We start from the raw sequence: 25,179 nt of genomic DNA, 5'->3' as shown, positions 1-25,179 counted from the left end.
TTTAATGAGCGTCATCAGCATGGAAGCATGTCCTCTGGAATAGTGGCCAAAGCATGAAGGGCCATACGAATGTTTAGCATATCTGGCACAAAAATACCTTGCAATGCCGACTACAAATGTGCCATATGAACATCTGTTCTCTCTTTCAGGTGACATTGTAAATAAGAAGTGGGAAGCATTATCTCCTGTAAATGTAAACAAACTTGTTTGTCTGAGTGATTGGCTGCACAAAAAGTCAGGCTGAGTGGACTTGTAGACCCTAAAGTTTTACATTGTTTTGTTTTTGCGTGCAGTTATGTAACAACAAAATCTACATTTGTTAGTTGCACTTTCACGATAAAGAGATTGCGCTACAGTACTTGTATGAGGTGAATTGAAAAATACTATTTATCATTTTTACAGTGCAAATATTTGTAATAAAAATAATACAAAGTGAGCACTGTACACTTTCTATTCTGTGTTGTAATTTAAATCAATATATTTGAAAATGTAGAAAAACATCCAAAATATTTAATAAGTTTCAATTGGTATTCTGTTGTTTAACAGTGCGATTAATCACGATTAATTTTTTGAGTTAATCACATGAGTTAACTGCGATTAATCGACAGACCTAATAATAATTTGATTATAGAAATATATGCATGCGTGAAAAGAGTGTGTACAATATATTTATTGGGATTAAACATTTCAACAGTTATCTCATAAGGACAGCACAATAATTCTGTGTGTATATTCAGTGTCTGTGTACTACATACATATTCAAATACATACACAGAAAATGTAATACAAGCAGTTGGGTCCTGTCTTATTCCTTGAACTGTGTGAGGATCCCCAACCCTATTCTGAAGGCAGTTCCATTTCCATTGCACTTCATGGAAGACTGTCCATCCGGAGATCTGCATGGTTGGAGGAAACAGGCAGTTGGGCAGGCCCAACTCTAGGGAATGATGTGCATTGTCCATATGCCAGGCCTCTGTTAATTTGGCAGGAGAAGTAATATAGCCTCTAAATAAGGTCTCAGGCCATCTGCAAACAGGGAAATCCCTGACATTGCAGCTCCATTGGGTCCATGTTCCCAAGAAGTTGAGGTGAGACACAAAGCCTGCCTACTGTCTAGTCCACACCTGCAGCAGTTTCAGAGATTCAAACCCTGCCTCCCAATTAAACCATGTGGGAAGCTCTTCATGAGGGAAAGTTTGTGAAATCTTCCTCTCAAGGTCCCTATTTGTGGGGATGTTGAATATGTGTACATGGAGAATGATGATTTTTTATTCCTTTTTCATTCTTTAATAATGTAAGAAACCACCTTTTATTTAACCCTCTCATAAATTGATGTTCAGAAGAGGGAATCTCACCAGGTATTCTGTTTGGTATGTAGCTAATGGCTAGAGGCAGAGAAACAGATGGAGCAGGAGCTGAAGCAGAGCATCCAGACCCAAATGGAGATTTAAATAGAGTGAATAGGAATGGAGAATAGAGCCAGGACGTAGGGAGGTTTAGGTGAGATGAGAGGTGAAGCCAGTCTGTGTGGGAAGGAAGTTATTTGATAGGCACAGCCTGGGCCAGGATAAGAGTCAGATGGGGAAGTAAGAGAAGTGTATGGGCAGATTAGATTAGGTAATTGGAAGAAAAAGGAGTGGAGTGGGAGAAGCAGTTACTAGGGAATGAAAGTTGGACAAGGCTCTAGGGTTCACATAAAATCAGGGAGCAAGAGTAGAAACTAAGCAGAAGTGTTAGGAGTAGAACAGGAGGACAGGTAGAAGCGTCTGAGGAGACAGCCACTGACAGGAACACTTAGAGCTCTTTGCTTTCAGATCCTCACTGTGGTGAAGGGGATATTGGAATTAAAACATATTAGTTAGGATGAATACATTATATTAAAACTAATACATATGTATTGCAACTGCATTATCTTCTGACATTGCTCACAATTCAGAATTTGGCTTTGCATTTGAAATCCTCTTCCCTACATGTATGAAGTGCTTTGTCTTTATTTTCTGCCAGAAAATTACACCTTAGATCTTCAAAAGGAGATAAGTTAACTTTGGTCTGGGAGAACCAATTAATAAAAGATTTCATGTTACAGTCACATGACCATGGATTATTGTGCAAGAAGACATCTTTAATAGCTGAAATAGAAAAATGGTAAATGCAGCTTAGTAGTTGACATTTGTCAACTAAAATTTGTTTTTGTGTTTAGTAAGAATTGAATATATGCTTGAGAAGTATCTATCAAACTTCTAGAACCCCCAGACTCCTCTCCTACTCTTAATTCATTTCCTAAGTGTCCCTCTGATCTCATTGGTATGTGGTCCCTTAATCTCCTGGATCATTTGAAGTTTCCTCACACACCAAAAAGGTCACACTCAAATTTGACTTCACTAAAAACTACTCTCTTTGATCTCACCACCATTAAGTTTCCATTCTTTGACCTCATCTAATTTAACATCACTCACCCTCTTGCTCTCTAGTCTTGCCATATAGACCTTCTCCAAACTTCAATCCATCAGTATCCCCGATTTCTCATAAATGGTCAGTTCTGTCTCCTCCCTTTCCAATTTTCAACTCTTTTCAGCTCTAAACTCATCAAGCTCACCATACACAACTGCTGCTTTAAGTTCCCTTTCTCTAATTCCATCTTGGATCTCCTCTATTGTAGCTTCTGACCTCTTCACTTTATTGAAACTACTCTTCTTAAGGTTTCTAGTGACCTGTTCGTACCCAAGTCTTGGAAACAATACTACATCCTCAACCTTGACATCTCTCCTAATCTTGACACTATAGTCACTCCCCTCCTGGTAGACAGTCTTCCCTCCCTTGGTTTTTCTGATATTGTCGTCTCTCAGTTCTCCATATGCCACTCATACTATTCCTTCAGCATCTCCTTCAATGGGTCAACCTCATACCCTTTTACACTCCTTATGCACATCCCACCGGGGTCTTTCCTCAGTCCTCTCCTCTTCTTCCTCTGGATTCTCTCCTTGGCTGATTTTGTCCTCTTACATCTTAATCTACCATCTGTTTGCTGATGACTCTGAAATCTGCCTGTACATTCTTCACTGCCTCCCTCCATCCAGACCCATGCCTCTGTAAGTCTGACATCTTCTCCTAGATCTCTTACCATTAGCTCAACCTTAACATGGCCAAAACTGAAATCCTTATTTTACCAAAAGGTCAGTTCCTCTTTCTGGCCTCTTGATATGTTACCCCCATATCTATTCATCCATCCATTGTACTCCCCCTTCTAATCCACATCAGGCTCGATTCTTGTCTTATCTTTAAGGCATCATCCTAATTATCTTTCCAATGACCTATTTCTACCATAATGCCTTAGTTGCCAACTCTTATGATTTTATACTGAGTCCCCCAAAATTTTGGTGTTTTTCTTGAGGTGCCAACTCCAGGAGTCATTTAATTACCTGAGATTCTCAATTTTAATTTTTAAAGAGTAAGCCTCTAGCCCTAATGGTTGCAGAGAAAAGTTTGAAAATATAAACCCTAAAGACTCATAACAGAGAAAGAAAATAAAGAACTCCAAATCTATTATTTTAAAATTTTCAGGATTTTTAATACAATCAACTGATTTTTGTTGTCCTGATGCATGTTTTGAGTATTTGGAGTTTGCATTCTACACATGTAAATATTTTCATTTATACTGAAAAAATAAGTCATGGAACTTACATTTGTGTTTATGTGATTTTATTTTATGCATGTCTTAAAATAGTATGAGAAATATGTGAAATTCTTAGAGAAACAGTTGTTCTTACCTTGATGAACTATCTGAATTAGAAGCCACACAGATACTTTGGTTAATCAATAACTTCTAATAATATGTTTATTAAAACACAATTGGCATTTTACAGACTGAAAAAAATGTTAATCTATACAAGAGCTTTTGCTCAAATGTTCTGCATGTATGAAAACCCCAGAAAGGCAGACAAAACAAGCAAATGCAGCCAGTAATAATACAAATCAAAAGGAGGCATATACCCATGAAAAAGTGTATGGAGTGATAGCACAGAACTGCAATGAATTTAATATAATTTATGCACAGAATGAAAGATTTGGGCAGTCACTTGTTTGAATTGGACATTCTTTTGATTCACTTTTAATATTGACTTCTCAGTCCTGTTAGAAAGTACAGTTGCCACATTTTTTATGACTTGAGCTAAATATGTCATATAACTATACTATAAGAGCTGAAGTTTATTTTTCTTGGAGACCTTTTTCAGTAATATGCACCTAGGTTAATAAACATGGCCTTAGGATGTCAAGGTAGGTATTTGCTTATGTCTACAAGCTAAACAAAGAGGGTACAGTGAAGAAATGGGAAAATGTAGTTTATACTTGTCTAGGTCTGCATTAGGAAATAAGATGACCAGCAGATTTTTCTTTCATATCAATACAAATATTAACAACCAATACCATTACCAACTAACTGATAACCACTAGTATTTCAGGATGCCCAGTTTTGAAAATATTTCCCAGGGGGACTGCAGGAGAAAGGAAAAGTCATTTTTCAGTTTATTGAATACATTCTAAATATGTAGGTGGTATTTAACAAACCGTATATTTTCTTCATTCAAAATGAAGTGTAGCCTGAGATACATATTTTTATCTAGTTGGTGAAGCCAAAAAAAATCCGGGTTACAGAAGCTCAGGAAGTACTAAGACTTGCCCATCAAAAACTGGATGAAAAACAAAGAAGTTTGGCCTTGGTGAGACATTTCTCATTATTATATGTTATTGCTTGGTTATTGAAGCATGTAAATATTCATATTTTTCTTAGACCCTACTAAAACTTGTACAAGTTTTTTTTTTAAAAGCTTCAGAAGAGGGAGACATTTCTTTACAGGATGTTAGGGCCCAATCCTACGATCTTAAGACTTTGGAACTCCTGTCTGATCTCATTTACTTCAGTGGAAGCTCTACCTGCACTAGGACTGCAAGATCAGGCCTTTAATCAAACTTCAGCAAAGCCTAGAAAATAGTGATTTCTTCAGAGAAATAGCTTCCAGTGCCTCCCAGTTTGCTTCATTCCTCTCAACCAATTTGGGACACTGGACTTTACAGTGGGAGTGGGAGGAGGACTTATTAATGCAGGAAGCGTTAAACAACAGAAAAGTGATCAGTAGTAATAAATAACCCCAAAAGAACAATTTCAGTACCAAGGGAAAATGTTGCTCCAAAATGTAGTAAAGGCCCACTTGAAAATGAACAATAGAAATTTGTGTTGTGCCTATACTTCAGAAAGGGTAAAGATTAGAGGTGACTTAGCCTCTAAATTGCTGTGACCATTCGTGTATTGCCATTCGTGTATTGCCATCTTACTGTCAGACAACGCATAATGAGAAGACTGAGTTTTAGAGTAATGCAATGTGAAACAACTGTCAGTCACTACAGTGTAAGCTCTTACTTTCTTAAATAAGCTCAAGCCTGTTACACTGTGATAAAAGCAATGTAGTGATAAAAGCAATGAAGTAGGTCTATTAAGTCTAATAAATGGCAGCCAGGCACCCCTTAGTCAAAATAAAAAATAAAAACCTTGATCTATTATCTGCCAATTGATTACTAGATTGAAGAACATGAACAGAATTTAGAGGCAAGCTATCAAGAAAGCATAGCCCAGAAAGAAATGCTAGCAACTCGAAAGCATCTGGCAACTCAGCGTCTACACAGAGCATCTATATTAAGCACAGCTCTGGCGGATGAGATGGTATTGCCTTTCATTTTTTGTATTGTCCACTTTTTGGCCTCAGAACATTCAAGCATAAGAGCATCATAGGAGTTTTACTTCATTTACATTTTTCAGGGGTGGGAAGCTGCCTCCCCTTTTCAGATAGTGCTTCCCCTCTCCCACATTACCACATGGCTTAGCATGGTGTTGTGGCCTTTTGTGCTGGCTTGTCCAGTTTAATAACTAGATCGCAGCCCTGGGCAGAAGAGGAGAACTGCTTTTCTGAGGATTCTTGCCCAATAAAACCAATCTTCCTACCTTTCAACAGCTGCACCTTAGTTTCCTCCCTCCAGCAGGTACAACAGTATTTCCAATCCCTTGTACTGCAGGGCAGAAAGAGGCCTCCCCTATTATGACTTGTTCTGCAGGGCAGGAGGAAGCCTTCCCTATTATGATTAATAGGTTTTGAGGTGCTGCAGTAATGATTCCTTTCCTTGGTCCAGAGTTGCAACTGTCACTTTAATTAAACTCCTGATTCCTATTCCACATAATTGTAAATAGTAAACTTTGATACTACGTTATTAAAAATGCATATTTACATACATTTAAAAACAGGTACATTTTTATTGTAAATGATAATATTTCATTTGGATGTGTTAGGAGCGATGGAAAGAATCAGTTAATAACCTGGACGAAAGGCTGCAAGGTATTATGGGCGATGCCCTTGTTTCAGCAGCATGCATCATCTACAGCGGAGTGTTATCAGCAGAATATCGTCAGCAGCTAATAAATGAATGTCTGAGATTGTGTAATGAGAACATCATTCCTGTGTCTCCAAATTATTCCCTAATAACAGCTATGACAGAAAAAAATGAGGTAATAATATGAGCAGATGGTGAGGGGCATAACTGATTTTTTTACATCAAAGGCTTTATCAGGACTTCCCCCTTTCAGAACACTTGATTCCAAACTTGATTTACTAAGAGTAAAATTCAGAGGTCCAAGTATTTTACTGAGATTATTTACAATATAGATCGTTGTGTTTTGTTGCATCACCTTGTTTATGTCTTTATATGTAGTTAATTGTAAACAATGTATCCATGAAATAACAAGGATTGTCAAAAATGTAAAAATATTGAAAATTGAAACTTTTCTAGATCAGTAAATGGCAAAATGAAGGTTTGCCTCTCGACCAGTACTCCATTGAGAATGCTATCCTTGTTAAGAATGGACAACGATGGCCTTTACTAATTGATCCACAGAAACAGGCTTACAGATGGATTTGTCAAATGGAGGGAGACAGGCTACGACAAATTCATGCTTCTGATTCCAATTACTTAAGAACTTTAGAAAATGCCATGCGAATTGGAGACTCCATTCTGCTACAGGTAATTTGCTTTAATTTGAGGGGGGTTCTGAGTAAATAACAAGGAAAAAAAATCCCATCAGAAAACTATAAATGTAAGAAGAATAGAATGTGTTTGAATGTTAATTTCCCTTGTCAAAGGTGTAAGAGTAGGAGAGCGATGGAAGCGATGGAACTACTTTGTAGTTTTATTTATTTAAATTTAATAATAAATATCTGTCTAAAACTCTAGGAACCTGATTCTCCTCACTGACACTCATGTAAATTAGTAGTAACTCCAGTGATGTCAGTGGAGTTACACTGCATTAAAACTGGTATGGAGAACTGGCCATAAGCACTGACAATTCTCGATAAAACCACATACATACGAGAAAGTCTCAGTCAGCTACATGGATTCCTATGGGATCAGAAGGCCAGAGCCATCTGCACTGAGGACCTATGCTTCTGCACTAGCTCTGTGTCCTTGCCATCCCCACACTTGCATTACTAGGCAGCATGATTCCAATGGAGTCTTACTGACAGGGCATCTCTAGTACCCACTGTCCCTGGGTCCCTCTTTAAGGGGAGTTCCCAGCTGGGCACAAGGGATATGAATATCCTTCCAGAAATTAAATTTAATGATAAAATGCAAGGTGTATATCTGATTTCAAGCTCACAAAGCTAAATAATTATTTGAGCTTATTAATTAACCATAATGATTGCTATGTAGACAATACATTTATGGGTTTTAGGATCTTGCTGAAACTTTGGATTCAAATTTAAAGCCAATCTTAAGAAAGGAAATCTACAGTACAGGAGGTAAAGACTTCATCAGGATTGGAGATGCTGAAATTGAATACAACCACAACTTTAGGTAACTGACCTCATCCATGACAATTTTTTCTAACTACTATTGTATTAGGTTGTACAATATATTAAACTACACTCTCAACATGCATTTTAAGAACATTATGAAAGTAGCAAAGTAAAGTGCTCAAAAGTTAGAAAATGCCTGTGCAATCTTAATTCAACTCCCTTGTGCATGTCCATGATGATACTGTATTGATTTATATGATCACATGATTTTTTCCTCAGAACCCCTGCTTCATTCAGTAAGAGCATGGATAGTGCTCACTTAATGAGTAGCTATTCAATATTTTTTATTCTCTTTGTTGTTGTGTGCCACATGCCTTATTTACTGCACACTATTCAAAATCTGCTCTGAAAACAGAATAATTGGTTTCTTCATGGTCTTTTCTATGGTGCTTATCACTGTGGTATGTGATTGCTTCACAAACATTAAATAATTCATTTTAACAAAACCTCCGTGAAAGTGAGTGGTATTATCCCCATTTTACAGAAGGGGTATAGAGACACAGAGACATTAAGGTCAAAAGTAACCACTAATTTTGGGTCCTCAATCTGAGATACCTAGGCCCCGATTTTTCAGTGTGTTAAACTTAAGACCAGCTTTCTGTTGACTTTAAGTGCTCTAAATCCACATGATTACTAGGATTGCCGTGAAATTTGGTGTTCCTCATGGGACACAGAGTTCTGTTAGTGATCCAAAATTGGGGCCATTTGACCAAGTTGTTCCCAAGATACAGCCCCCAGAAAACACATTATGACACTTTTGTTCACAGGTAGAGATCAAACCAGGGCTCAGATCATCACACTAGTGTTATGCTCAAGGGTTATCTCAACTGAGTGCATGGCACCCACCAGCCTTTTGGGGAAAATATTATTTGAAATAGGGTTTGCTTTTCCAGTTAGGCACGTGCCAAGCAGTTCTAAGGCTCATGCACCTATTAACACTCCTAATGGATCACACTGGACATGTGAAGAGAGAGGCGAACTACAGTATTTGGAAAATTACCTCTGTGTTACAGGACCTGTGTGGCTCTGAGATATGTTATTGAATCTGAGCACTGCCCCAGGCACTGAGGGTATATCTTCACTGCAATTAAATACCCGGGGCTGGCCCGTGCCAGCTGACACAGGCTCATGGGTTGCAGAGCTTGGGCTAAGGGGCTGCTTAATTGCAGTGTAGATGTTTGGCTTTGGGCTGGAGCTCAGGCTCTGGGACCCTGTGAGGTGTGGTCCACCTCTACACCTCAGTTAAATGGCCCCTTAGCCTGAGCTCTGCAAGCGCAAGTCAGCTGGCGCGGACCAGCCATAGGTTTTTAATTGCAGTATAGACATATCTTGAGAGTTTAAATCTGGCCCAGGGCAGAAATCTGAAGTGAAAAAAGCAGGCATATTGCTCCAATCTGCCTCTGACAAAAGGTTTCATTTTTATTTACTTTGTGGAAACTGTAACGTGAATACAGTAGAATATTCAGAGGTGCTAAAACTATTTTTGGAAAAGAAAATAAACTACACAAGCAAATGCTTGTTGGGAGGGGAGGGCGAGTAGAGGCGAAGATGTGGGTGATAATGGGGGAGGGGGTTGTGGAATCTGGTGATGGGGATTGGGCAAGGATACCAATTGGGGGGGCAGGGGAGGGTGGTAGCTCCCCCTCCCCCCAGTTTCAGAAGTTCCCACTCTACCTGTGGTACTTATGTGGCCCCATCACCATAGTATTTGAGCTTGCACCTCACAATGTCTAATCTAACCTATTTCTCCTCCCCGCCCCTTGGTGAGGTGGAGCAATGCTGTTATCCCCGTTGTACAGATGGGGCACTGAGGCACACACAACTAAAGGCCAGATTTTCAAAGGTATTTAAGCACCTAATGAGATTTTTCAAATGCACTTAGAAGGTTAGGTGCTTTGTAAACCCCATTAGATGCCTAGCTGCATCTTTGGGTGCCTAAAAACCTTTGAAAGTCTGTCCTTAAAGCACTGGCCCGGGGTCAGAGAGGAAGTCCATGGGGGGAAGTAGAACCCAGGTCTTTCAAGGCTAGCTCCCTATCCAGCAGACCAGCCTCTCTCTCTGCTGCATGCTGCAATAAAGAGAACTCCGACAGATGGGAGCAAAACCAAAGCGGCCAGTTCTCTGAGACTCTAGCAAACAGTCCCAGGATGGATGCCATGGTTGACAGCAGGAGGCAAATAAAAAGAACCCCCAAATCTGTTATTTTTACATACTCATATCTTATGATTTTAAAAACCAATCACATGATTTTTGGTGTGCCTGCTTCATGATTTTTGAACATTTGGGATTGGCAATACTGTGAAAGTGACTTGAAATGTCAGTTTCACTTCTGTCTAAGGTTATTTTCTAGTGTATTATTTGTAATGAGGTAACACCTCTAGAGCCCCAGGCAGGTGCAGTATAAATTCATGGCGCCTTGCCATAGTAGGATGTTTCAGTTAAATGATCTAGTCCAAGCTTGATGAACTGCAAAAAGGGATAGAAAGTAATCTAGATTTTTCTACAATTTTTTCAGTTGTTGTATTCAAGAGTTAGTAACAAAGAATATACATTAAAATTTTAAACCTAACCAGTGTTCCTTAAGTGACTTGACACAAGATGTGAGAACATATTAGTATTAGAGCTGAGTGGGTCTAATATTTATTAAATCATCTTTTTTTATATAGGAATTAGATACACTACTCCTATCAGCTAATTTCTAAGTTATCTGCCAAAAAAAAAAAACCCTAGAGTTTTCAGGTGCCTAAGTAGCCTTTGGTATCATGGTTAAAGTTCTCCCCCCCTACCAAATCTGCAATGATGCCCTAGGGCAGGGGGGTCTCAGACTTTTGTACTGGTGACCCCTTTCACACAGCAAGCCTCTGAGGGCGACCCCCCCCTTACATATGAAAAACACCTTTTTATATATTTAACACCATTATAAATACTGGAGGTGAAGCAGGGTTTGGGGTGAAGGCTGACAGCTTGTGACCCCCCCATGTAATAACCTCATGACCCCCTGAGGGGTCCCGACCCCCAGTTTGAGAACCTCTGCCCTAGAGAATGGAGAAGGGCTTGGGACACTGAAGAAGAATGTGGGAGAGGATAGGGGCAGGGGCATCTGTCAGCCCCACATTCTCTCCCATATGTGTGCCACAATCTGGGACCCTCCCCAACCCATCTACAGGGATATGACCCCTTTCTCTGCCCCTCTACATGTGAGCCAACTTCTGGAGGAAGCTTGCTTATTTGGGGAGTGGGATGTTCTGAGCTGCTCTCCCTACCCCCCATGTGAGCTGAGATCTGGGGTTCCCTGCTCATGTGTGGGGTTTGACCCCCCTTGCATGTCCCCTTCGTGAGCCAGGTTCTGGAGGTGCTTGAGCCCCATTTCCTATTCCCCTCAGGTGATCTGGGATGCCTTGACCTTCTAAGGAGATCTGAGCCCCTCTCCCTATCCCCCACATATGAGCCAGAACCTGGGAACGTCCTGCCCCTGTGGATGAGGAGCTTAGAACAGGCATGTTGCTCAGAGCATACCCCCAAAACACAGTGCTGATACTGGGGTAAGGAGCTGAGAACAATTATGCTTGATGCATATCAGAAACTCTCCAGCACTGGGGAGGAAGGAAGGGAACACTCACTGACATGAATGGGAGTGGGGCATCATACTTCTCAGAGCCACTGTTTTAGGTTGTATTTATCTGCATTGGTTATTCATTCAGCTGAGAATCTCATTGAAATGAATGAGCCACTTAAAACCCCTCTGAGCCTGCTGTACTGCTGATGGATGTGTAGAGCCCCTCTGCTCCATTCTCCCTATAATTTCATAGAATATTATAATGAAGTGCTAGCTCTTCTTTAGCTAAGGTTGGGAAGCCCTTCCTGTGTAAAGGACAACTCTTCTAAATGCTCTAAAACCTGCATGCTTATACAGATTATCAGTTTAGGGGTAGGGTTAGCTATGCAAATGTAGGTCATTTCAGCAAGATACAGACCCCAGGGAAAAAACAGCATTTCATTAAGTTCACTTTCTAGCAACTTTGACGTTTGAAACCCACCATGAGTAGAAATCTGAGAATGAACAGTAAACATTTGAGAAAAATCTGCCTCTATCAAGGTGTGTTTTTGTTTTGTTTTTTGAGAAGTACAATCTGAATACAGGATATTCAGAAGGCACTGGAACTATTTTTGAATGAATGAATAAATGAATTACATGAATGAATGCACACTGGGACGGTAGGGGTGGTTAAGGGGCAAGATAGGTGGTAATTGGGAGGAGCTGTTTGGGTCTGCCATGAAGAATGCAAGTATTCTGGAGAGGGGGATAAATAGGAATGGGTGGTAGGGGAGGGAAGAGAAGCTAGGGGGCTCAGGTAAGGGGGAGAGGGTAAGGATTAGAGGGAATGGGAGGGGAAAAGATGGGTTGGAGAATGTGAGGAGTACCAGAGGTAATTGGAGTTTGGGGCGGGGGAGACTTTCTGCCCTGAATTCTCTCCTTCCGTATGTGTACTGGGATCTGGAGGAGCCCTACCCCTGTTCAGGGATCTGAGCCCCTCTCCCTACCTGCTGTGTGTTCTGGGATCTGGGGAACACTGCTCCTCTTGGTCTGTTTGAGTTTCTTGACCCGCTCCTCCATGAGAGGTCACGGAGGAGGAGGAACTGAAGGTAACAGATTTAGACATCTGAAATCCAGAAAATGAATAGTTAAGTTAAACTTCTCTGCTGTGTGGGGGTGGAGCTGTTGAAAGTGTATGGGGGATGGGCTCAGTTTGGAGAAGGGGCAGACTGGGTGGACCTGAGGCATGGCTGGGGAAGCCTGGCTGAAGTAGGTGCAGGAGTCCCATCTGCAAGTGGGCAATGGAAGTGAGGTGCTAGCTCAGGTGGCATAAGCAAAGTAGTGTGGGACCCTCCAGGAAAGTTTTGAATCTTTAGATCCACTGCATAGACCTCTGCACCTTGAGCTAATGGAATAACCTATAGCAGTAGTACGCTGTCAGCCTTTATGTGGCCCAGAACAAGAAGGGGAAATTTTTCCAGTAGGATTCACAGATATTTGATGACATCAGGAGACTAGTGAGACTTGGTGTTGTGGGTAGGCAATCCCCTGCATACCCCCAGACCACAATTTACACTGCTTACACAGTCCTTCCCCTGTTTGAGGCACACAAGGGATTTCTCCAAACAAAACAAACAAAAAGGTACTTTTTCATCTCCTTCCCCTGCAAGAGACAGAATCAGAGTGAAAGAAAAAGACAAATGTGGTCAGTCTCTTAGGTGGTCTTTTGGTCACCCCTTTGGAATTCATTTTATCTGCATGTGTGCTGACTGCTCATTGGGGAGCACCTGACAATCTGGATACCTTTTCCGTTTACTTCAGTCCTGGCTGTGGGACAACTCCCATTCCTACTCCTATTTAACAGGGATAAAGCTGGGGCTAGGGCGGGAGAAGAGAAATCTCTGATTTTCTGAAAAAAATTAGAGCATTCCTGAGGCTGTTCTGACTTATAGTGGGAGTCAAACCAACTCCCAGACAGGATCAAGAGGACATAAAAGTGATGTATAGCCATCTTTGCTGCCACCTCACCTCACCTCACACCACCCCACCCCACCACTTTTGTTTCTGCAAGGGTCTAGCTCAATATCCAATTTATTTTTAAAGTGTTCTTAGTGTTGCTGAAATATGCCAGATTGAAAGCGCTAGACAAGAAACATTTGATACTCAAATCCTCTTGTGATGGATGCTCTCATAATATATTTCTTTAGACAGATTTTCATTCACAGAACAGGTAAAGTGTGGTCAAAGAAAGTGCTGCCTTCTTTCATCTCACCTTGCCAATGTGCTTCATCCCTAACCTGAAGTTCAAATTAAAAGAAAACGTATGAGTAAGATATGTTGATATGTGCATTATTACTTATTCCTTTAACACTTAAAATGCTTTGTGGTTTCAGATTATACATAACGACGCAAAAAGCCAACCCCCATTTTCTTCCTTCAGTTTGTAACATGGTCACAATGATCAACTTCACTGTAACATTCCAAGGTTTGCAGGACCAACTGTTGTCCACTGTAGTAATTCATGAAACACCCCAGTTAGAGCAACAACGTTGTGAGTTATTGGAGAGTATCTCTGCTGACCAAATCACACTCCGAGAACTGGAACAAAAGTCACTTAAACTGCTCCAGAAAACAGAAGGTAAGCAAAAATGTTACAGAAATTGAGGACATACTGTGCATCTGTTTGAGGAAAGTATAGAACAAAATTGCTTACTATGCTGTACAGTATTGTGATAGTGAACATGGATAAGTTCTTAATGTGCATTGCAAACAGTAAACTTCTGCTTCAGTTTCTTCTGTTAATTCTTGTGTGTGAAATTATCAGATAACTTTATTTCTTTGTATTTATTTTCATTACAGTTTATATAAAGTATTAAGATAAATATAAATTATACAGCAAGACAATAAATTCCATATAAAAACAAATAATGTGAAATACAATACTAACATCAGTTAGGTTTAGTGTGAAACTTTGTTTTTGTTTTTTGGGTTTTTTTTAAATAAATGTATGACTACAGGGATAGTTTATGAAGTAACCTCCATAAAATACAGCCTGGCTTATTTTTTAAAAATGTGTTCATTTGTCTGCTGCATTCTAGTTCACAAATTTTCAATTTGAATAAAACCTTTTTCACATTTTAGGACACATATTAGATGACCAGGACCTCATTGACAACTTACAAAGAACAAAAGTTACTTCAAAAGAGATTTTTGAGCGTGTAGAAGCATCAGCAAAAACAGAGGCCGCAATTGAAAAAACACGTAAAAACTATCTCCCTATTGCAACTAGAGGTGCTGTGCTCTACTTTGTAGTGGCAGATCTTATTAAGATCAACTACATGTATCAGTTTTCATTGGAGTGGTTCCATAAAATCTTTGTAGAATCTATGGATTTGGTGAATAAACTGCAAAGTCAAATTTCTCTGTCAGATTCGACTTCTTCTGTATGTGGAACAGTACGAGCCCTTAGCAGGCAGAGAAAAAGGCATTTCACCCAAGAGCACTGGGAAGAATGTGAGAATGAGACAGACAGCTTTAACAGGCATCTTAAAGATATAATTGACATGTTGACGAATAACGTTTATAAGGTGAGGTGTCGCCAAAATACAATATAGTTACTTACTCATGAATCTTCCTAATTACTATGAGAAGCTTTGTGTCTGAAGCTATGTCTACACTATGGGCTATGGGTGTGAGTCTCTTCCTTATGGACTCATACTGCTACCATGAGTATAAATATCAGTGTACCTGCAATAGCTTGGGAAGCCGCAATGGAAGCATGGCTCAGTTGTGCTGAGTATGACCCCCTCTGTACGTACCCATATATACTCAGCATGGCTTAGCTGTGCCTCCATTGCCTCTACCAGTGCTACTGTGGCTACACTGCTATTTATACGCATGCTAGCAGTATTCAAGCAGGAGAATCACACCCCAGTCTGTAAAGTAGACATTGCCTTAAATATCTGCTTTGTGTGTTTTCTAAGTATATTACACTATTAGTATTGACACACATCTTTCCCCCTCAACAGACAGTTTGTTCTGCACTCTTCACTGAAAATCAACTTTGCTTCTCTTTCCTACTCTGCACTAAGATCATGCAGAATAACTGTGGTGAAAATCAAGCTCAAGACAACCTTGGATTCCTATCTGAGAATGAGTGGAACTTCTTCCTCTACTCCAGCCTGTTGGCAAATATTATGGATACACAATCAGAGTTCGAAAATTATGGTAAATAAAGCTCCTATCCTTCAGTTAGACTTATACAATCCCACTGAAATTAAAGGGGCCTCATGAGTGTAACTAAGAGCAGAATTAGGTACCTTTAAAGAAACACAGACGAGGTAATAAACATATATATTTAAATATCTTTCTTGCCTCTGCTGCCAATAATGCTTTCTACTCTGTTACAGTGAAGTCACTGGAATTTCTCTGGTTTTACATCATATAACTGGGAATAGAATTTAGCCTTTGTATTAGCAGAACTGAAAAGTTTGAAAAATCTCATCAAATGTTCAATAGAGAGCCTGTTGTTATTGTTGTTGTTTGTTTTTGCTTCTTGAACTGGGTTTGACTGTAAATCTTGATTAATCTGCTTATATCCAATTTCACTTTCTGATTCTGATACTGCCATAATTCTGTTGTGTGTTAGATTGCAAATATTTCAGGAAAGTATTTAAATACAAAAAACATACTTGCATTTTTGTAAACCATGAAAATATTTAATTAACACAATTTTTGTAAAATGCAAGCCTTTTATTCTTATGTTTAATATAAAACCTAAAATTTGGGCCTGGACTGCATGACACAGTGCCGTTGTAACAACAATTCTTCTTTGAGTAGTGTTCCTATGGGTTCTCCACTTCTGGTGCACATGCGCTCCATATGCCTTTGATCAGAGATTTTCAGTAGTAGTGCCCATTCAGCCTGAGCATGCACTCCAGACATCTCTGGAGTGCATCTCTGGTACATTTCTGCCCCACATCATTCCCACGAGCTGCTGTAGTCTGTCAATGGGATTATCCACCTAGAGTGTACTTGAAAACTGCTACATTTTTTTTAAACCTTGTATCAAACTGGACAAACTGTCTTCAGTTCCTTCTCAGTTGCCATTCAGCCTGAGGCAGAGCGCTGAGCACGCCCACTTCACTTTAGGCACAGTTAAGTATAGTTATTCTTTTATTTCTTTAGTTTAGTCTAGTTCATAGTATTTAGTTTTTGTGGTTCTGTTGTTTGTTGTTTCCCCCCTTTCTTTTTTCCCACTTCAAGGGTTATTCTGCATATTGGCATTTTTTTGATATGCTGGGATCCTTAGGTTTTAAATGTTGTCCCTCTTTCTGGGAAGCTATCCTAGTCTATGATGAGTCTCTTTCCACAGATTGAAGAACCCACTGCAATATGGGATTTGAACTTTTTCCTCAATTCCCTTATAAAATGTTTCTTTTGAGCCATTAGCTACATTCTCTTTACTTCACCTATCCATTGAAACAGCATTCTTGGTGGCTGAACCTTCTGCCTTCAAGGAACAGAGAAATGGGGGCATTAATTGCAGATTCTCCCTTTACAGAGTTTTTCAAGGGAAAGGTTTTGTTATGACTACATCCCAAATTTCTACCTCAAGTGTCTTCTGAATTTAACAGTAGTCATGTCATTCATCTCTTCCGAAAGCCACATCAGCCCAGGAAGGAAGCTACCTTCCATACCTTGGATATCAGTAAGGCATTACCTTTCTATCCAGACAGAACCGATCCATTTAGAAAGTCTCCAAGACTGTTTCTATCCAAGGAATCTGCAGTCTCTGCCCAAAGAGGACCTCTGGATGATTTATTTGGTGGTACAATCTATCAACATCCAATCTCCTTCTAGGATGCTAGCTCATTCTACAAAGTTTCAGTCTACTTCCGTGGCATTACTCAAAGATGTTCCAGTTGTTGAAATTTGCAAAGCTGCACCTTAGACTTCACTACATATTTTTTCTAAACACTGTGCTTTGGTTCATGCCGCTAGCTCAGGTGCTGCAGTTGGCAGTGCAGTTCTGTCCTTCAGTATTAGACTTAACTCTGAAGCTCCCTCCTCTTTCCAGGAATAATGCTCAGAAGTTACCTGAAGTGGAGTACCCATAGAGACACTACTCAAAGAAGAAGAAGAGGTTACTTTGTGCAGTAAAAGGAGTTCTTTGGGATGCATCTTTCTATAGGTGCTCCACTCAGCCTCCTTCCCCTCTGCCTCAGCATTTCCTTTCACAGAATTTTGTGGTAGAGAAGGAACAGAGAGTGGTTCACCTGCACAGCTCTATGTATCTTTAGTATTGGGTGCAGGGATGTCTGGAGCACATCTATGAGCCGAATGGGCACTGCTACCAAAAATCTCCAATCAAAGGCAAATGGGGTGCATGTGCACCTGAAATGGAGCACCCATAGGGGAACACATGTCAAAGAACTCCAGATACTGCACAGAGTAAGTACCCTCTCATTCAAATGAAATAGCATTACCATTGGTAGAATAGAGTAGTGGTAATGTAACAATGCTGTTTTAACATCCAAAAAGCATAAACAGTAATCTTTCTACAAAGTCTCCTTTATATTATCAGTTTATGATCAAACTTAAGTGAACAGACCATAGTTACTTTTTTTGCATCAGTTAATTTTACTTGTATGACGTGGATGAAAATCTAAGAAGCAAAGGATTAATGTGTTCTAATCCTATAATTCTTGTTGCTTAGATTCATATATGTTTAATAAAACTCCTCATCTCTGGATTACTGAATCTATGTGGAAGGAATGTCAGTACATGAGCACTCACATGCAACCTTTCAATCTCTTGTGTGACTCCCTTGCATCAAATTCCCAACAATGGAGTTCTTTCCTAAACAGTGGTAACTTATATTATTTACTTAGCACACAGTACAGGCCAACATCATCACAACAAGGTACGAGCTCATAATTTTACTTTATTTTGTTTAAAACTTTAAGTAATCTTGGGTAAGGAGTCATGTTTCCTCAGCTGTGCCCAGTAAATCTATATGCAGGGTTGTAGCTGTCAGTACCAGGATACTAGAGAAACAAGGTGGGTGGGTATTGGACCAACTTCTGTTGATGAGAGAGAGAAGCTTTCAATCTTACACAGAGCTCCCAGACCTGAAGAAGAGCTCTGTATAAACTCGAAAGCTTGTCTCTTTCACCAATAGAAGTTGGTCTAATAAAAGATACTACCTCACCCAACTTATCTGTCTCTCTAATATCCTGGTACTGACACAACTACAACAACACTGCATATAGATTTGCTAGGCACCTCTACCACCTAGTAAAGCTGTATGTCAATCAGGAGGTTTGTGGTGACTTTATAAACCAGAAAAGTAACATTTATAAGGCTTTGATTCACCAAGATACTTCAGGTTGTGTGTACACACACAATTTGTACCACTTTGATTATACCAATATAGACAGTGGTACAACCTTTGACAGGGTTATTGGCCTAGTGCAGTGGTCCCCAAACTTTTCATGGACAAGCCCTCCCTTACACCTGTCTGTGCCCCTGCAAGCTGGGGCCAGGAGTGGGGCCACAGCTCCCCGGCCGGGGGGGGGGGTGTTGACAGGAGTAAGGGAGCCAAGGCTAGGGCTGCAGCTGGGCGTGGGTCTGGGGCCAGGAATGGAGCTGCAGCCAGGGCCTGAGGTTGGGGACAGGGCTAGGGCTGTGAGAAGTTGTGGCTGGAGGCTGAGGCTGGGGGTTGGTCTGAGGGCAGGGGCAGGAGCAGAAGCTGCAGCTGGGCCGCAGTCAAGGACTAAGGCTGGGGCTGGGAGCAGAGCCACAGCCAAGATCCAGGAGCCAGGGCTGCGGCAGAGCTGAGGGCAGAGCAGGCTGTGTGGTGTTCCCTCCCCACTCCCTGTGGGGGCTGGCTTTGGCCCCCGCCACTTCCCCCCAAACATTCTAGTGGGTGTGTCCCACAGTCTGGGGACCACTGGCCTAGGGGATGGGAGGGAAGCTGTAAACATGATATATCTTTAATAATGCTTTTGATACAGTTTCACATGACATTCTCATAAGCAAATGTGGTCTAGATGATTACTTATAAGGTGAGTCAAAACTGGTTGAAAGAATATTCTCAAAGAATAGTTATCAATGGTTCACTGACAAATTAGAAAGACATATCCTGTGGAGCTCTGAAGGGGTCTATCCTGGGTCTAGTACTATTCAATATTTTCATTAATGATTTGGTTAATCAAGTGAGAGTATGCTTATAAAATATGCAGATGACACCAAGCAAGGGGAGTAGCAAACAGGTGGAGAGCAGGATTAGAATGCAAAATAACCTTGACAAATTGGAGAATTGGTCTGAACTCAGCAAGATTACATTCAAGAAAGACAAGCGCAAAGTACTTCACTTAGGAAGAAAAAAATCAAATGCACAATTACAAAATAGGGAATAACTGAAGAGGCAGTAGTACCACTAAACAGAGTGTGGGGGTTGTAGTGCATAACACATTGAATATAAGCCAACAATGTGATCCAGTTGCAAAAAAAGGCTAATATCATTTTGGGATTTATTAATAGGAGTGTTCTATGTATGACATGGGAGGTAATTCTCCCATTCTTCTTAGCACTGGTGAGGCCTCAGTTGGAGCATTGTGTCCAGTTCTGGGCATCTAGGAAAGATGTGAATAAATTGGAGAGAGCTCAGAGGAGAGCAACAAAAACTATAAAAGTTTTAGAAATCCTGACCTATGAGGAAAGGTTTAAAAACCTGGACATGTGTAGTCTTGAGAAAGGATGACTGAAGATGGCACCTGATAATCTTTAAATATGCTAAGGATTGTTATAGGAAGGAGTGTGATCAATTGTCCCCCGTGTCTACTGAAAGTAGGACAAGAAGTAATTGGCTTAATCTGCAGCAAGGAAGATTTAGGTTAGATATTAGAAAAATCTTCCTAACTATCAGGATAGTTAAGCATAAAATAGGCTTCCAAGAGAGGTTGCAGAATCCCCATCATTGGAGGTTTTTAAGAACCGGTTAGATAAACACCTGGCAGGACTGGTCCTGCTGCAGCACAGGGGCCTGGACTAGATGGCCTCTCAAGGTCCATGATTCTGTGATAACCATCACCCACCCCACATCAGAAGGGACACAATTATACCACTATAAAGTTACTCTATCTATAGATCTATTCCTGTACGGGAAGGGGAATAAGCTATACTGATATATGGCATCTTTATACCTGTATAATTGGGTCCACATGAGGGACTATATCAGAATAACTATATTGGTAAAACTTTCACACAACTCTGTAAATCATCCCAGATTCACTTTTATGATTGTGTTGATATCAACAGACCTTAAGGCTTATTGTGTAAAGTTGGCTGCATATAATGCTATGAACTGGTTGCTGTGCATGTATACCACTGCTCTCCATTGGATAGAATCAGAACTGCTCCAGTGTCATAGGCCCTGTACTGCTAATAGCTATTGAGATTCTCCTTTAGCTGAAATGGTAGGGGTTTGTGCTTTTGGAGCAGGATGTCTACATTCTGTTAAAACTGTGGAGTCCATGGGGGGCAGGGATTTGTTACAGTATTATTCAGATGGTATCATTCTTGAAACTCATTCAGTTGACAAAAATCTTATATTTAGCTTTTAAAAGGTAAACAAAAAGCCATCTAAAATATTTGATCAATGGCTACTTTTGGTGAGGTACTCACTGGAAAATATAGTTAGGCAGCTAGTGCTAGTCTTTTTTATTACTGTTGTATATTTGTAACTCTGGTTTTATGATTCTATAACAGATACAGACCTGCAATCAAATGCACTGAAAGAAAGAATTGGGCTTGATAGTGCCGTGGTAGATTTTCATTGGGAGAATCTTTCTTCATTTCAAAGAATTATATTGGTAAGAAAATAAAATGATGAGGGAATATTCTTTTACCAAAAATTTTAGACACTGTTGACCACTTAGTTAGATATAGATTTGAGAGGACTTTATAGCTCCTAAATTCCAAAATATTTGTCAATGATGTAATGTTGAAGACACATAAAATAAGTTCTGCAAAACTTCTGTAAGAAAATAAAGGGGGCAGGTTTCATAGAAAGCTATTTATAATGCAATTAAATTGTGTTTTTTTCTGAATAAATACATTACTGTTCATTTTGTGAAATAAAAAGCATTATACAGAGGCCCAAATTCTAATCTGCATTCAGGTTGCTCTGCACCATACCACAAGTACAAAGCAACCTAAAAACGAGCATAGTAGAGTCTTATATCACCCTGCTCTCTGCAGTCAAAATAGGAGATGTGTCTGAGAGTTTCCTGGGGAACAGTGATCTCCAGCTACCATAAATAGCCCCTGGTGGCTATCTGTAGCCTGAATAAGTTAAAACAGGCTTCAACCAGACTCACTTCAATAGGCCTCCCTTAGACCAGAGGACTCTTAGGTCCACGGTTCACCTTAAATCAGGAGAACACAGAAGTGGCTTACCACCATCTTTGCACCACCTCACTTGAGTTACATTGTGTGCTTCTTGACTCCAACCCTAGATCTGGGCTAGACCATCTTTAATCATGCTTGGATTAAAGAATTTTGGGACCATGTGCACTGTGGAAATTGGGGCAACCACATCTTCCATAAACTAGACAACAAAGCAACCCGACCACATATATACCCCACCCCACACAAATCCCTGAATGCCACTGTCTCCCCACCCCACACACAGACCCTCAAATGCTCCTCTCACCCCACATGTACCCCAACAACCTCCTACAGTCCTTTATCCAGTTATCCTGGTAGTTTCCACACACATCCCAGCAGCCTTGACATACATCCCGCTCACTCACACTTCAGTTCCACTAGCCATAGACCCCAACATCCCTCACTCGCCCCCAACATCCCAGACCCCAACTGCCACTACGCATCCTCCATTCCCTCCACAGGCCTCACAACTCACCTCAGCCACCATCTTTCACTAGTCTTTAACTCCTCACCATGTAGCCCTCCAACACACCCCTCTTAGCCCATAGCCCATCACCGACCACTCCCAGGACCGTTTTAGCCACTCACCAACTCAGTGATCTGCTTTTATCCCAGGCTATGGTGGCTTCTCCCAATCCTGGCCCACCCAGCTCTGCTCACTTCCATTGCCCACCCTGCACTTACAGGGCCCTGTGCTGCTCAGGTTTGGTTCAGCCACTTCTCTGTCATGACAGAGGGGTAGCCAGGCCAAACTTGAGTGAGAGGTGTTGCAACCTGGTGCACAGGGTTGCAGCACTGCTTAGGTTTGGTGTGGCTATCCCTCCATCTGACAGGAGGACAGCCAGGCCAAATTTGAGTGAGTGGCATTGTGACCCAGCGTACAGGGTCACAGTGCTGCAGAGTTTCTTTTGTTTTTCCCAGTTGTCAGCAACCCCCTGAGATGGGTGTCCTGTGGAAGTGAAATTCCAATTCCCAGTTTTATTAATTTTAAGGATTTCATAGAATTGTAGGACTGGAAATGACCTCAAGAGGTCATCTAGTCCAGTCCCCTGCACTCATGGCAGGAGTAAGTATTATCTAGACCGTGATAGGTGTTTGTTTAACCTTCTCTTAAAAATCTCCAATGATGGAGATTCCATAACTTCCGAGGCAATTTATTCCAATGCTTACCCATCCTGACAGTTATGAAGTTTTTCCTAATGTTCAAGCTAAACCTCCCTTGCTGCAATTTAAGCCCATTGCTTTTTGTCCTATTCTCACAGGTTAAGGAGAACAATTTTTCTCCCTCCTGCTTGTAACAACTTATGTACTTGAAAACTGTTATGTCCCCTCTCAGTCTTCTCTTCTTCAGACTAAGCAAACTCAATTTTTTCAATCTTCTCTCATAGATAATTTTTCTAGACCTTTAATAAATTTTGTTGCTCTTCTCTGGACTTTCTCCAATTTGTCCACATCTTTCCTGAAATGTGGTATCTAATCAGCATGGAGTAGAGCAGAAGAATCATTTCTTGTGTCTTGCTTACAACACTCCTGCTAACATATCCCATTTGCCTGATTTAAATCCTGCAGCAATACTCCATTCTCTCACACACAAACACACTGCCTCCCTCTTATACCCATGTCAAGATACACATACACAAGAACCAATCATCCAATCCATTGTTCACTTACTGTCTCCCAAACACACCTATAGACACTCCCCGACTTACGCAAGCGTTCTGTTCAGGAACGCCTTGCGTAAGTCTAATTTTGCGTAAGTCGGGAACGTATACCTGACAATTATGAAGAAAAAAAAAAGCTTACGGGACTTACGGAACTTTTTCCGTAAGTGCGGCTTTGCATAAGTTGGGTTTGCGTAACATGGGGAGCATCTGTATTAATGTTGTTGTGCCCCTTCCCTTCAATAGTCAGTTATCTCATTTTCTAAGACATAAGCCCCTTCCCTTTTTACCAAGACTTTCATAGAATTTTCTTTGTACTTAGGATTCTTCTGAGAGTGATTGTCCACACAGATTCCACTCTTGGTGCACATGTGCCCCATGCATGTGAGATCAGATTCTTTTTGAATAGCAGTGTTCATTGGGGCTGTGCCTATACACTGGGAGCCCTCATGACTACCATAGCTCAGGGTGCTGTTTAGACTAGCTATCCCAGACAAAACCACTCCATTTATTGAGGAGGCCTATTGCTTCTCCAGAGCACAGAAGATGTTCTCCTCCAAAGGATTGTGTACATATACATTCCACTGTAAGAAACAAGGTATCTCTGAAACCTGTTCACCGTCCAGGGGTAAGGAACACAATTGTGCATTTCCTCCGAAAGGATTTCATAGACCAGCATAAGTGCCCAATGAGGAAAGATATTCTTCTCTGGATCTTCTACCAGTGGAAACATCTGATAATAAATTTATTTCTGGCTAATCTGGACAACAATTGTAAGAGTTTTTGCTCCAGGGTGAGCCACAGCCCCAGTTCCATTACAGATGCCTTCCTTCTCCCCTGGTCCACTCATCTCCTATTTGCATTCCCTCCAGTTCTTCTCATCCCAAAAGTACTCCGAAAACTGAAAAGGCACAAGGCAACATTAATCGTAGCCTGTAAGGGAACTGCTGATGAGTCATCTGCAGTGGAATGTATATGTGCACAATCATTCAAAGGAGAAAAAACAGTACTTACCCAGTTTAATCCAGTAACTGTTGTTTTTCAAGATGTGTTGTACACATATACATTCCACAATCCTCCCTCCTTCCCTGCTACTTCAGACACTTGATACACAGCAGTGCAAAGGACCAGAGAGGGAGGCAATAGAAACACCCCTTTTATGGCCTTGGCTTGGAAGAAGAGGAGAGCAGGGTTGCATGCCCTGCCTAGTGGTACTTCTGGCAAAAATCACAGACTCAAGTGTGTTGGGCACCCATATACTTGCAATGGAATGTATATGTGCACAACACATCTTGAAGAACAACAGCTACTGTTCAGGTATGTAACTGTTTTTTTCTCACTGGTTGATCTTCACTCCCCACCACTTCCCAGACCACTGGGAATCAAGTAGGACAGAGGGCAGGGACCCACAAAGAACTTCCATCTTTGTACCCCGCATGTGCCCTCCACCTCAGAATGCCTAACAACCTATCACTTGTGGCCTTACTGATCTCCATGAGATATGAACCTTTATACTACAAAGCCCACTTCTACTGTGACTAGATTGAAGTCTCATTCTCTGAAGAAGCAGATTCAACCTCCTCCAGTTCCTCATCTACTGCAACATCAGATTCTGGAAGATGAGGACATT

At 40.8% G+C, this 25,179-nt stretch overlaps 1 protein-coding gene across 1 annotated transcript in view; it reads left to right on the top strand.

Moving 5' to 3' along the window:
- The window catches only part of DNAH14 (dynein axonemal heavy chain 14), a 471,830-nt gene that overhangs the window by 364,778 nt on the left and 81,873 nt on the right, over nucleotides 1-25,179 (top strand). Inside the window, exons 66-75 of the mRNA XM_045010332.1 lie at nucleotides 4,623-4,718; nucleotides 5,576-5,716; nucleotides 6,338-6,553; nucleotides 6,835-7,065; nucleotides 7,775-7,896; nucleotides 13,827-14,071; nucleotides 14,575-15,020; nucleotides 15,462-15,660; nucleotides 18,152-18,358; nucleotides 21,208-21,311. Of these exons, the coding sequence (XP_044866267.1) occupies nucleotides 4,623-4,718; nucleotides 5,576-5,716; nucleotides 6,338-6,553; nucleotides 6,835-7,065; nucleotides 7,775-7,896; nucleotides 13,827-14,071; nucleotides 14,575-15,020; nucleotides 15,462-15,660; nucleotides 18,152-18,358; nucleotides 21,208-21,311 (2,007 nt within the window). The remainder of the gene's footprint in view (nucleotides 1-4,622; nucleotides 4,719-5,575; nucleotides 5,717-6,337; nucleotides 6,554-6,834; nucleotides 7,066-7,774; nucleotides 7,897-13,826; nucleotides 14,072-14,574; nucleotides 15,021-15,461; nucleotides 15,661-18,151; nucleotides 18,359-21,207; nucleotides 21,312-25,179) is intronic.

The sequence above is a fragment of the Mauremys mutica genome, chromosome 3, assembly GCF_020497125.1.
Source record: "Mauremys mutica isolate MM-2020 ecotype Southern chromosome 3, ASM2049712v1, whole genome shotgun sequence".
In the NCBI taxonomy this organism is placed as follows: domain Eukaryota; kingdom Metazoa; phylum Chordata; order Testudines; family Geoemydidae; genus Mauremys; species Mauremys mutica.
This window is presented reverse-complemented; position numbering and strand designations above follow the sequence as displayed.